At 36.2% G+C, this 13,126-nt stretch overlaps 2 protein-coding genes across 4 annotated transcripts; both read left to right on the top strand.

Moving 5' to 3' along the window:
* The first annotated feature begins 963 nt into the window (after positions 1-963).
* On the top strand, positions 964-3,217 carry LOC142234043 (enoyl-CoA delta isomerase 2-like). Of its 2 annotated transcripts, XR_012721546.1 has the most exons (3): positions 964-1,478; positions 2,305-2,762; positions 2,829-3,217. XR_012721546.1 is itself a non-coding variant. In XM_075305114.1 (2 exons), the coding sequence occupies exons 1-2, from the start codon at positions 1,089-1,091 to the stop codon at positions 2,692-2,694; spliced, it is 780 nt and encodes a 259-aa protein (XP_075161229.1). In that variant the 5' UTR covers positions 964-1,088; the 3' UTR covers positions 2,695-2,802. The 2 variants fall into 2 exon arrangements, 1 of the variants encoding a protein (XP_075161229.1); XM_075305114.1 differs by lacking the exon at positions 2,829-3,217 and having other exon boundaries at positions 2,305-2,802.
* Positions 3,218-5,586: 2,369 nt separating this feature from the next.
* On the top strand, positions 5,587-7,840 carry LOC142233979 (enoyl-CoA delta isomerase 2-like). Of its 2 annotated transcripts, XR_012721531.1 has the most exons (3): positions 5,587-6,101; positions 6,928-7,385; positions 7,452-7,840. XR_012721531.1 is itself a non-coding variant. In XM_075305041.1 (2 exons), the coding sequence occupies exons 1-2, from the start codon at positions 5,712-5,714 to the stop codon at positions 7,315-7,317; spliced, it is 780 nt and encodes a 259-aa protein (XP_075161156.1). In that variant the 5' UTR covers positions 5,587-5,711; the 3' UTR covers positions 7,318-7,425. The 2 variants fall into 2 exon arrangements, 1 of the variants encoding a protein (XP_075161156.1); XM_075305041.1 differs by lacking the exon at positions 7,452-7,840 and having other exon boundaries at positions 6,928-7,425.
* Positions 7,841-13,126: the final 5,286 nt, after the last annotated feature.

Here is a 13,126-nt window from a genome sequence, read left to right as displayed (position 1 = left end):
TATGCTTGTCAAATTTATTTGGGCAAAGCCCTATAGACTGCAAGATGGTTGGATGTACAGCTGTTTCGGAATTACCACATTCCTCATCAGCATCCTCTACTTGCAGCAAAACTATCAACCAATTTTATCAAAATTTTCTGTAGAAATAACATTTTGTTAAAAAAATTTGGAATATACCCCGAATAACATACCCTAATCAAAATATATGTCCAAATATTAAAATAAGTTACATAGAAAAAAAAGAATAAACAAAGGCTTTTAAGAACATGGACATGTGAAAATAACATAAAAATTTTTACCCTTTGCGCTCGCGGTAATTATTTGGACATAGGTTTCATATATGTGAATTTCGAGTAAATGTGATTTCTAGTTTCCATGGTAACTGTCAAACTAAAACATCTCAACTCGGTGTGAACCGTGAAATGTTTTGGAAAAACGAATAAGGAAAACGAGTCGGTGGGAACATAGTATTACCATAGACCAATTAATTTATAAAGACATCTCAATTGACTTTGCAGCGCTGTAGTTTGTCTGCACACCGTAGATGGCTCTTTTTCGTCTGCAATTGAGTGATTTTTTAATTTGGCTTTAATTTTTTTTCTTTCCTTTGTTCTCTCGTTGAAACACCAAATATTGTGAAAGTTTATAAAATAGTATTCATCCACACCTTTTTTGTAATGCAAATTGACTAATTTATACGGTTATTCTCGTTTTCCAAAAAGAAATTGAGCCACTTGACTGCGCAATTGAGTGGAATGACTGCGCACTGCAAATAAACAAAACCATGGTGAATTATCAAGGTATGTCTCTATATTTTCTTGGTCTATGGTATTACCCTCAAACTGAAAAGGTGTTGCATTTGAAAAACGCTCATCCTGTGTTTATTGGGATTGGCTTGAAATTGACGCCGTATCGTACGTTACAGGTGACTCCGATATTTACACAGCTGTTCATTGTTGATGTTATCATTTTCGCGGATAAGATTGATTTGGTTGGACTATATATGTCTTCTATTGTCGACATTCTATCTAATCGTCCAGTATTATACACACTTTCTATTTGGTACAACCAATTTTAAATCTATAGAAATGTATCAGGATTATAAAGCACTTTTGGTTGAAAAACAAGATAAAATTCTTTTAATAAAGTTCAACAATCCAAGAAAAAAGAATTGCGTTAATCGTGAAGGTTACATTGAGATTGGACGAGTTCTGAGAGAAGTGGCTAAAGATGAGTCGGTTACAATGGTGGTATTTACGGGCGTGGGAGATTTTTTCACTGCCGGCAATGACCTGTCGGCAGCTGGAAATATAACCGATATGGATGCCTATATTCGAGAAGCAAATGCTATATTCAAAAATATGGTACACTCATATATCGAATGTCCCAAGATATTAGTTTCCTTGGTGAATGGACCATGTATTGGTATTGGCACCACTTTGGCAGGCCTATCTGATTTATTATGGTGTTCCGAAAAGGTTAGTACACCCATTACAGATTCTACCATAAAAGTCCATCACGCTACGAGGCAAAAGTGCCTAGATCCAATAATTGAGTAAAAAAAATGTTACTTTATACGTGTAGTTCAAAGTTCAAGAACATTACTAAGATCTAAAGATAAATGTAATTATATTGTTATTGATGAATTTGTACTGGTGGTGTATTTAAAAGTTAGAAGTCTCTTTTTTACTAATATTCTAAAAATATGCTCGAATGATTATAAATATGCAGGTTGGATGTTGTTCTTAGTTTTCGTTTAGTCCATTTATGCTTGGTTACCAAGTGCTGAAATGTAAGTAACATGTTGAAGACATTACTATGTTCGGTTTTCGAGTTGAAAACCACTTTATTTTCGCGATTACATTTCCTTAAATAATCAAAATTATATATGAAAACATATTTCTGTAAAGTCTTGCCCAAATCTATAGGAACAAGAACCTGCGCATCAATTGAGTCAATTTATCTCCTTTATTTTGAACTGTTGTAATAAAGTAACCGAAAAATTTCAATGCGAAAAGCGAATATAGTACTGACCCTAACAGACGAGAAGGGATAGAAGAAACCTATGAATATCAAAATTTATCTTTCTTATATGCGTTATTCAATGTGTTAATATGATAAGAGATAAATTTACGGAACCTATTTAAAAATGTTTATATTTATTGTAAGATTAAAAGAGACAACAAATAAATAAATCAAAGTATGTTGTTTCTACTATATTCGTTGTTTTAAGGTATATTCTTTAGTCTATAAGCTTTTTTATTATGCTTTGTCTAAAATTATTAATGTTTTATCATTTCCTAGGCGTACTTCACAACACCATTTGTCAGCTTAGGTATCGTACCAGAAGCTGGATCATCATACCTGTTCCCTTACCTTATGGGTCGCTCTAAAGCAACAGAAATGCTATTATTTGGAGAGAAATTGACTGCTAATGAAGCTTTCCATTATAATTTTGTGTCGCGTGTATATAAAGATTCCGAATTGGATTCAGCTATTTGGCCAAAGTTGAGAAACTATTCTGAACTTCCTCCAGAATCATTACAAATCACCAAAGGATTATTGCGTAGTCACGAAAAGGAACATCTAATGAAAGCTATAGATGATGAATGTGATGCATTATACAATCGATTTTATAGCGAGGAATTTATGAATGCGTTAATACAATTCACAATGCGCAAATCAAAACTCTAAATTTAACATTTCAAAAGAAGCCCTTTACTAACCATAATTTGAAAAGCGAAAACACCATTCCAAAGAATGTATGTAAGCATACGTAATAAAAAATGTTTACAAATTAAATATTCGTACTTTTTAACAATTTTCAGTAATTCGCTGTATTTGGTCATATTGCCGTATTTGGCAATCTTGACATCCAGATAGTGTTAGTTCTAAAAAAAATGGTTGTCTTCAAAGTTCGACATTTTAACTTGCTGATGACATGGTTACTATATTGGTGTTTCGCAACGAAATCCTGTTGTTTTCAAAACATGGCATTTCAGTCATTGAGATAGACGTTTTTTATTTATTCATTCATAGCATGTAATTTTAAGACTTTTTGACTAAGTAAGGTAATTACTATGGACTACTCCCTAGATTTTCATACAAAATTCGTATACAATAATACATAAAGTGTGTAAAAAGATGTTGAATAAATAAATTAAACAATCAATTACACAAACCTTAGAAATGTGTAATTAAACAAGATACATAAAAAGATAGCCCTCGTTTATGAGATAAGAGGAATATTTCTTTAGATCAAAGAAAGAATAAAAAAAACAATCAACGAATAGTTTGAATAGTAGCTAAATATTATGTATAAAAAAATTATGAAAGTTCCCAATATAAACATCCAGTATTTATAGTCGAGTAACTACTCGATCATATCTCACAAAAGTATTGAAACAATTTGTTTCGATAAGTTTTCGTATTCAAACGAAATGTTATTAATGCACCAGGGAGACAGTCGAAAAGTGTGACTGTGCGAGTTTGAAATAATTTATTCATGTAATCCCTAGCATTCAATTCTGCGAGATCGGGTAAAATTAAACAAATGTAACAAAAAAGAAGGCGATAATCGCTTATAAACATTTTTAAAAAGAATTATCGAGCGGATATCATCATAACGCCATAATGAACGCCCCAGAAAGTGCTTAGTAGATGCAGACACATGATAGAAACATCTAAGAGAATACAGTATTTGTCAAATATAAGTTACAGTATTTGTCAAATATAAGTTATTTTTGTTTAATTTCTTTAAACGTAATTAATTGTATTATTTATTCTGGTATTTCTTCTGTAAATCCATTTTTTCTGTTGGATTACCGTTGAGTAGTTTTTATATTTTTTTCAATATTAATCATGTTATTAGTTATTTTAATTATAGTTTATTCGTTTGTATCTAATTTCTGTAGACATGTTATTAATACTTTTTAAGTTATTTTTTGTTTATTAATTTATGATTACAATGTTTTTGTAGAAATGGTATCCATATATGGCTTGCGCCTTTGATTCGAAAAAATACTATCAATAAAAAAAGTTTTCCATTTCAACAACGAAAAATATTTGATTATGCAAATATTACTACTAAGTTAAATGATTATCCAACTGCCAATTTTTTACGACTTTTTACTATTGTTTGATTTTCATTTTTTGTTTTTTTTTTTTCACGAATGGATACAGTATTTTAAGCAATTAAGTGCATCGAATCGAATTCCCATATTTCAACCAGCTTGTTATGAAAGTTATTCTCTGCAATTACAGAATGCAACTTCTGTATTGCAGCTACATAAAAAGACTTGAAATTTTTTGACCGAAAAACAGCAACATGTGTTTGCTATGATTAGCAATTTATTTTGGGTGGTAGACATGTTGTCAAAATTGGTAGAATTCTACCAGAAATTGTAGATTTTTTATTGGTTAGAATTTTTGATTGAGAAATAAAATTTTGACACAATTTTCTATAGAAATAAAATTTTGACAAAATTTTCTATAGAAATAAAATTTTCGTTTTGTTTGTTATTGTTGGCTTCTCTTCAATCGTTATTGTTGTTTTTTTTTTATCTCAGCTTAAAGCCATGCATTGACTAAACTACAAGTGTAGCTTAACCAACAGAGGAAAAGTATGCTTGTCAAATTTATTTGGGCAAAGCCCTATAGACTGCAAGATGGTTGGATGTACAGCTGTTTCGGAATTACCACATTCCTCATCAGCATCCTCTACTTGCAGCAAAACTATCAACCAATTTTATCAAAATTTTCTGTAGAAATAACATTTTGTTAAAAAAATTTGGAATATACCCCGAATAACATACCCTAATCAAAATATATGTCCAAATATTAAAATAAGTTACATAGAAAAAAAAGAATAAACAAAGGCTTTTAAGAACATGGACATGTGAAAATAACATAAAAATTTTTACCCTTTGCGCTCGCGGTAATTATTTGGACATAGGTTTCATATATGTGAATTTCGAGTAAATGTGATTTCTAGTTTCCATGGTAACTGTCAAACTAAAACATCTCAACTCGGTGTGAACCGTGAAATGTTTTGGAAAAACGAATAAGGAAAACGAGTCGGTGGGAACATAGTATTACCATAGACCAATTAATTTATAAAGACATCTCAATTGACTTTGCAGCGCTGTAGTTTGTCTGCACACCGTAGATGGCTCTTTTTCGTCTGCAATTGAGTGATTTTTTAATTTGGCTTTAATTTTTTTTCTTTCCTTTGTTCTCTCGTTGAAACACCAAATATTGTGAAAGTTTATAAAATAGTATTCATCCACACCTTTTTTGTAATGCAAATTGACTAATTTATACGGTTATTCTCGTTTTCCAAAAAGAAATTGAGCCACTTGACTGCGCAATTGAGTGGAATGACTGCGCACTGCAAATAAACAAAACCATGGTGAATTATCAAGGTATGTCTCTATATTTTCTTGGTCTATGGTATTACCCTCAAACTGAAAAGGTGTTGCATTTGAAAAACGCTCATCCTGTGTTTATTGGGATTGGCTTGAAATTGACGCCGTATCGTACGTTACAGGTGACTCCGATATTTACACAGCTGTTCATTGTTGATGTTATCATTTTCGCGGATAAGATTGATTTGGTTGGACTATATATGTCTTCTATTGTCGACATTCTATCTAATCGTCCAGTATTATACACACTTTCTATTTGGTACAACCAATTTTAAATCTATAGAAATGTATCAGGATTATAAAGCACTTTTGGTTGAAAAACAAGATAAAATTCTTTTAATAAAGTTCAACAATCCAAGAAAAAAGAATTGCGTTAATCGTGAAGGTTACATTGAGATTGGACGAGTTCTGAGAGAAGTGGCTAAAGATGAGTCGGTTACAATGGTGGTATTTACGGGCGTGGGAGATTTTTTCACTGCCGGCAATGACCTGTCGGCAGCTGGAAATATAACCGATATGGATGCCTATATTCGAGAAGCAAATGCTATATTCAAAAATATGGTACACTCATATATCGAATGTCCCAAGATATTAGTTTCCTTGGTGAATGGACCATGTATTGGTATTGGCACCACTTTGGCAGGCCTATCTGATTTATTATGGTGTTCCGAAAAGGTTAGTACACCCATTACAGATTCTACCATAAAAGTCCATCACGCTACGAGGCAAAAGTGCCTAGATCCAATAATTGAGTAAAAAAAATGTTACTTTATACGTGTAGTTCAAAGTTCAAGAACATTACTAAGATCTAAAGATAAATGTAATTATATTGTTATTGATGAATTTGTACTGGTGGTGTATTTAAAAGTTAGAAGTCTCTTTTTTACTAATATTCTAAAAATATGCTCGAATGATTATAAATATGCAGGTTGGATGTTGTTCTTAGTTTTCGTTTAGTCCATTTATGCTTGGTTACCAAGTGCTGAAATGTAAGTAACATGTTGAAGACATTACTATGTTCGGTTTTCGAGTTGAAAACCACTTTATTTTCGCGATTACATTTCCTTAAATAATCAAAATTATATATGAAAACATATTTCTGTAAAGTCTTGCCCAAATCTATAGGAACAAGAACCTGCGCATCAATTGAGTCAATTTATCTCCTTTATTTTGAACTGTTGTAATAAAGTAACCGAAAAATTTCAATGCGAAAAGCGAATATAGTACTGACCCTAACAGACGAGAAGGGATAGAAGAAACCTATGAATATCAAAATTTATCTTTCTTATATGCGTTATTCAATGTGTTAATATGATAAGAGATAAATTTACGGAACCTATTTAAAAATGTTTATATTTATTGTAAGATTAAAAGAGACAACAAATAAATAAATCAAAGTATGTTGTTTCTACTATATTCGTTGTTTTAAGGTATATTCTTTAGTCTATAAGCTTTTTTATTATGCTTTGTCTAAAATTATTAATGTTTTATCATTTCCTAGGCGTACTTCACAACACCATTTGTCAGCTTAGGTATCGTACCAGAAGCTGGATCATCATACCTGTTCCCTTACCTTATGGGTCGCTCTAAAGCAACAGAAATGCTATTATTTGGAGAGAAATTGACTGCTAATGAAGCTTTCCATTATAATTTTGTGTCGCGTGTATATAAAGATTCCGAATTGGATTCAGCTATTTGGCCAAAGTTGAGAAACTATTCTGAACTTCCTCCAGAATCATTACAAATCACCAAAGGATTATTGCGTAGTCACGAAAAGGAACATCTAATGAAAGCTATAGATGATGAATGTGATGCATTATACAATCGATTTTATAGCGAGGAATTTATGAATGCGTTAATACAATTCACAATGCGCAAATCAAAACTCTAAATTTAACATTTCAAAAGAAGCCCTTTACTAACCATAATTTGAAAAGCGAAAACACCATTCCAAAGAATGTATGTAAGCATACGTAATAAAAAATGTTTACAAATTAAATATTCGTACTTTTTAACAATTTTCAGTAATTCGCTGTATTTGGTCATATTGCCGTATTTGGCAATCTTGACATCCAGATAGTGTTAGTTCTAAAAAAAATGGTTGTCTTCAAAGTTCGACATTTTAACTTGCTGATGACATGGTTACTATATTGGTGTTTCGCAACGAAATCCTGTTGTTTTCAAAACATGGCATTTCAGTCATTGAGATAGACGTTTTTTATTTATTCATTCATAGCATGTAATTTTAAGACTTTTTGACTAAGTAAGGTAATTACTATGGACTACTCCCTAGATTTTCATACAAAATTCGTATACAATAATACATAAAGTGTGTAAAAAGATGTTGAATAAATAAATTAAACAATCAATTACACAAACCTTAGAAATGTGTAATTAAACAAGATACATAAAAAGATAGCCCTCGTTTATGAGATAAGAGGAATATTTCTTTAGATCAAAGAAAGAATAAAAAAAACAATCAACGAATAGTTTGAATAGTAGCTAAATATTATGTATAAAAAAATTATGAAAGTTCCCAATATAAACATCCAGTATTTATAGTCGAGTAACTACTCGATCATATCTCACAAAAGTATTGAAACAATTTGTTTCGATAAGTTTTCGTATTCAAACGAAATGTTATTAATGCACCAGGGAGACAGTCGAAAAGTGTGACTGTGCGAGTTTGAAATAATTTATTCATGTAATCCCTAGCATTCAATTCTGCGAGATCGGGTAAAATTAAACAAATGTAACAAAAAAGAAGGCGATAATCGCTTATAAACATTTTTAAAAAGAATTATCGAGCGGATATCATCATAACGCCATAATGAACGCCCCAGAAAGTGCTTAGTAGATGCAGACACATGATAGAAACATCTAAGAGAATACAGTATTTGTCAAATATAAGTTACAGTATTTGTCAAATATAAGTTATTTTTGTTTAATTTCTTTAAACGTAATTAATTGTATTATTTATTCTGGTATTTCTTCTGTAAATCCATTTTTTCTGTTGGATTACCGTTGAGTAGTTTTTATATTTTTTTCAATATTAATCATGTTATTAGTTATTTTAATTATAGTTTATTCGTTTGTATCTAATTTCTGTAGACATGTTATTAATACTTTTTAAGTTATTTTTTGTTTATTAATTTATGATTACAATGTTTTTGTAGAAATGGTATCCATATATGGCTTGCGCCTTTGATTCGAAAAAATACTATCAATAAAAAAAGTTTTCCATTTCAACAACGAAAAATATTTGATTATGCAAATATTACTACTAAGTTAAATGATTATCCAACTGCCAATTTTTTACGACTTTTTACTATTGTTTGATTTTCATTTTTTGTTTTTTTTTTCACGAATGGATACAGTATTTTAAGCAATTAAGTGCATCGAATCGAATTCCCATATTTCAACCAGCTTGTTATGAAAGTTATTCTCTGCAATTACAGAATGCAACTTCTGTATTGCAGCTACATAAAAAGACTTGAAATTTTTTGACCGAAAAACAGCAACATGTGTTTGCTATGATTAGCAATTTATTTTCTATGTGTGCATTCCTGTCTTGGTTTTTGTTCTGCAGACCTTTTTGCTATTGCCGATAACTTTGAGTTTAGTTCAAAATACAACATTAAATTATTGCTTTCCGATTAGATAATGCGCTTAACATAGTTTTTGTACCGAAATACCTCGATTGATTTTCTTTAAATGTACATATGTAGAAATTCGTGGTGATGTTATCTCTGATTGCACATGGATGATGTTTTTAATAAGTAGCATATACTTGCTAAAATTTCTTGGTGCATTTTTAGAAATCAGTTGGCAAATTTGTTTCAAATCAACATAATGTATGGCAATGACTATAAAGAAATCATAGTAGAGCAAAGGGATAAGATTTTGCTAATCAAATTCAATAATCCAAATAGGCGAAATTGTTTGTCGCGTATAGCTTATAGTGAGATTGGACGAGTTTTAACAATCACTGCAAAAGATGATAATATTACACTGGTTGTTGTTGTTGTTGTAGCCCCTGTGGGAAAAGTATAGAAAAGACAAAACAAACAAAGGATAAACGATTACAAACAAATACAGGGATTAGACATTTCAAGCATCCACATCCAGTTCAAGGAAGCGTGCTGCCTCAACTGGATGTGTCCAAAGCGAAGCAGGTGTCAGATCTGTCGGTCTAGCAGGACATTCGAAGAGGTGCCTCGTGATATGAGGCGAATGTCCACAATTCGGGCAAACATCCTGAATTGCCGGGTTCAATATGGAGAGGTAACTGTTTAGATACCTAGAGATCCCCGATCTTAGCTGGGACAGCACCGACCTGGTTTCTCTAGGAAGCCGTCTCTCATCTTCGTTGATCGGTGGTGGCCTACCTCCCAGTACAACACTGCACTGGTAGGAGTTGATCGCATCTTGAACCGCTGCCGTGTGTACTGCACTCAATGCCGTCCTTATTCCCTCATCACTGTCATCGCCGATCACATGTTCTATTGACTGTAAGTCCTTCCTAAAATCAAACCGAATGGGTCTACCCCTCTCGGTCGTTGCCCTCCTTGAGGTGGCGTGGTTCGGGTGGTTTACACTTCTACACTTTATCAGGTGCTGTTGGGTGAGGAGGGTACAGTGTTGCCTCACCGATAGCATTTTGGACTCATGATGCAGATGCTGTTCCGGGGTCTTGGAGTGACACCCGGTCGCAATCCGCAGCGCAGTATTTTGCACCGTCTGGAGATTTCTCCATTGGGTATCGCTAATACTGGGAGTCCAAACAGGGGCTGCATAATCGATAAGGGGACGACCAATAGACTCGTAGGTCTTTTGTATCGTCTCTTTATCTTTCCCCCAGGTGCTACCAGCCAATGCCTTCAGGATCTTGTTTCTGCTCCCAACCTTCTTAGCTACCACTTCCGCATGTTTACCAAAGAGGAACAGGCTATCAAACGTCACACCAAGAACCTTGGGGTTCCTGGAAGTGGGGATACTCTGGCCACGAATGTGGATATCGAGTTCCATGTTCACCTCTTTAGTCCACGATGTGAAGATGGTCGCTGTAGATTTGGGGGCAGAAAGTTTCAGATTCCTGTCGACAAAGAAATCCCTAAGTGTAGGTAAGTAGTCATTTATCCTCACCTCAAGCTCCCTTATGTCTCTACCTGTGGTCACTATGGAACAATCGTCCGCATAGGTTATCAGGTGGACATCTGGTGGTGGTTGGGGAGCTCCAGCCACGTAAAAATTGAAGAGGAGGGGGGACAATACACCGCCTTGAGGTACGCCCTGTTTGTTCCTCCTGGGCGTTGATCTTCTTCCTCTAAATTCCACATAGGACTGTCTGCCAGCCATGTAGTTCGCCAACCATCTCTTGAGATTATTGGGAAGGGTGGTTCCCATAATGTCTCCCAAGAGCGTGGTGTGGTTCACCGTATCGAACGCCTTAGACAAGTCCAGTGCTACGAGGATCGAACGTTTATGCGGCCTCTTACTGTTTAGTCCCTCTGCAATGTTGGCTGTTAATTCGCACAAAGCAGTGGTTGTACTCCTGCCCGAGCGGAAACCATGCTGATGTTCTGCCAACATTAGATGTTCTGAAAAGCAGGGCAGTAAAATAGCCTCCAGAATCTTCGTTACGGGGGACAAAAGAGTAATTGGTCGATACGAGTCTCCTAGGTGTGCCTGTTTCCCTGGTTTCAGAACAGGAACAACCTTCCCTATTTTCCAGATGTCCGGTATTTCAAGGGTGTTGAGACAGATATTGAAGATATGGGTCAGATATCTAACACCATTCTCTCCAATATGTTTCAACATCCTCGTAGCCAAACCATCTGGGCCAATCGCTGTGGAGCTCTTGGCGGCCTTTATCGCCTGGAGAACATTCTCCCGACTGATGACCATAGGTGGGTTGTCCTGTCTGAGGGCACGGAAGACTCGCCTTTGCTTTCTACTTGCACGATCGACTGATTGGGGGTGCTCGACAAATTGTCTGCAGAAAGCATTCGCTGCACCTGTGTCGTCTTTTGGAGTTTGCCCCCCAAACGATATGGAAATGTTATCCGTACGTTTGGGGTTCGAGAGGTTCCTGATCGTAGACCAAAGCCGTTTGGATCCGAGATCGGACTCCTCCAAATGCTTGCGCCACTTTTCTCGCTTGTGGGTGGCAACAAGTCGGTCGATCTCCTTAGCGAGTCTCGGGATCCTAGGGTCAGCTGGGTCTACTTTCCGGATCTCGTCCCTCTTATCTGCCAACCTTGATGCTTCCATTGGGAAATTCGGACGGATGTCGGGGATCCGGCCCGCTGGTATGCACCTTTTACACGCCCTATTCAAGACATCCCTGAAGAATTTCTCTCCAGCCGGCGCTGACGTTGGCAGGGGGGCAGTGGCAAACTCGTACTCGGTTAGCGAGGTAAAAAGCTCCCAATTAGCTTTACCAAAGTTCATAAACGTCTTCTTCTCTGGAATTACGGTGTCTGTCCCTAAGTCAATAGACACTGTGATCGGGAGGTGGTCGGAATTCATGGCTATGTCTACATGCCATGAGGTCTGAGTCACGAGGTCAGAGCTAACCATGGTGATGTCAGGGGAGCTTCGGCAGGTGGCCGTTATGCGGGTCGGGTGGTTTTCATTCAGCACACAGAAATCTGTGTCATCCACCTGATCCGCAATCAATTCTCCTCTGGCATCACATCCAAGCTCTGAATACCAGCTGTCATGATGTGCATTCAGGTCGCCTAACAGGATAGTCCGCACACTGTTGAGGTGGGGCCTCAACATTGGTTTGTATCCTGTCTGGCAAACAGAATCGGGAGGTATATATACGTTTAGAATACATATATCTTCCTCTCCCACCGTGACAGTTATCCCCTGTATCTCCAAATGGGGATCGGTCGTGGTCAGTGGCATGGGTCTGTATCTCACGGAATCATGGACAATGAAGGCTATTCCCCCTCCGGCATTCCTTTCTCTGTCTTGCCTAATCACAGAGTAGCAGGATGATCTCGTGAGACCATTCCTGCTGGAGAGCTTGGTCTCCTGGAGCGCGGATATGAGAATACCCCTCTTGTCCATGAAATCCGTGATTTCAGTAATCTTCCTTGTCAGTCCATTACAATTCCACTGTAGGATCTTGAGACCACTCAACTGGTTCCCAGCAGTGGACGGGACAGTCCGAACTATTGAATGGGCTGACGAGGAAGAGTCTATTGCAGTCTGTTGTGGGTGTCGGGTATTTACTATGGGGGGGGGGGGGGGTTGCTGAAATTGTTGGATTCTCCGGCAGCAGGTACCAACAAAGTCAGGGGTATATTGGTCAGAATTCCTGAGGCCTGAGCATCTCAGGTGCGTCGAGGTCTTGCAGATGGAACACCTAACCGGTTTGGCTGCCTTTGTGTATCTCTTTCTGCAAGCCTGACATGTCTCTGGACCAGCTATACTGTTATTTACGGACGGACTCGGATTTGGCAAAAGTGTCAATGTGGTTGTATTATGTGATGATGTGGGGGGATGGGTCATGACAGGTGATGTGGGGTCTGCAGCCACGACTCGAGAAGGTCTCACTGTTGTGACTACAGGGGGGGGCGACATGGGGGGCAAGCTCACACAGGTGGGACACTTGAATGCAGGATTGTAATCTCCTACATTCCTGAGTCCCGAGCAACGCAGGTGTACCCAGTTGTGACATTCGCTGC

Source organism: Haematobia irritans, chromosome 4, assembly GCF_050003625.1.
Source record: "Haematobia irritans isolate KBUSLIRL chromosome 4, ASM5000362v1, whole genome shotgun sequence".
NCBI lineage: Eukaryota > Metazoa > Arthropoda > Insecta > Diptera > Muscidae > Haematobia > Haematobia irritans.
The sequence above is the reverse complement of the archived record's forward strand: the minus strand, read 5'-3'. Positions and strand labels throughout refer to the sequence as shown.

Excerpts from the sequence above, each read along its gene's own strand:
- LOC142234043 (XM_075305114.1), top strand. The coding sequence starts at position 1,089 with ATGTATCAGGATTATAAAGCACTTTTGGTTGAAAAACAAGATAAAATT. Across the intron at positions 1,479-2,304 it reads TATTATGGTGTTCCGAAAAG|GCGTACTTCACAACACCATT; the intron begins GTTAGTACACCC and ends ATCATTTCCTAG.
- LOC142233979 (XM_075305041.1), top strand. The coding sequence starts at position 5,712 with ATGTATCAGGATTATAAAGCACTTTTGGTTGAAAAACAAGATAAAATT. Across the intron at positions 6,102-6,927 it reads TATTATGGTGTTCCGAAAAG|GCGTACTTCACAACACCATT; the intron begins GTTAGTACACCC and ends ATCATTTCCTAG.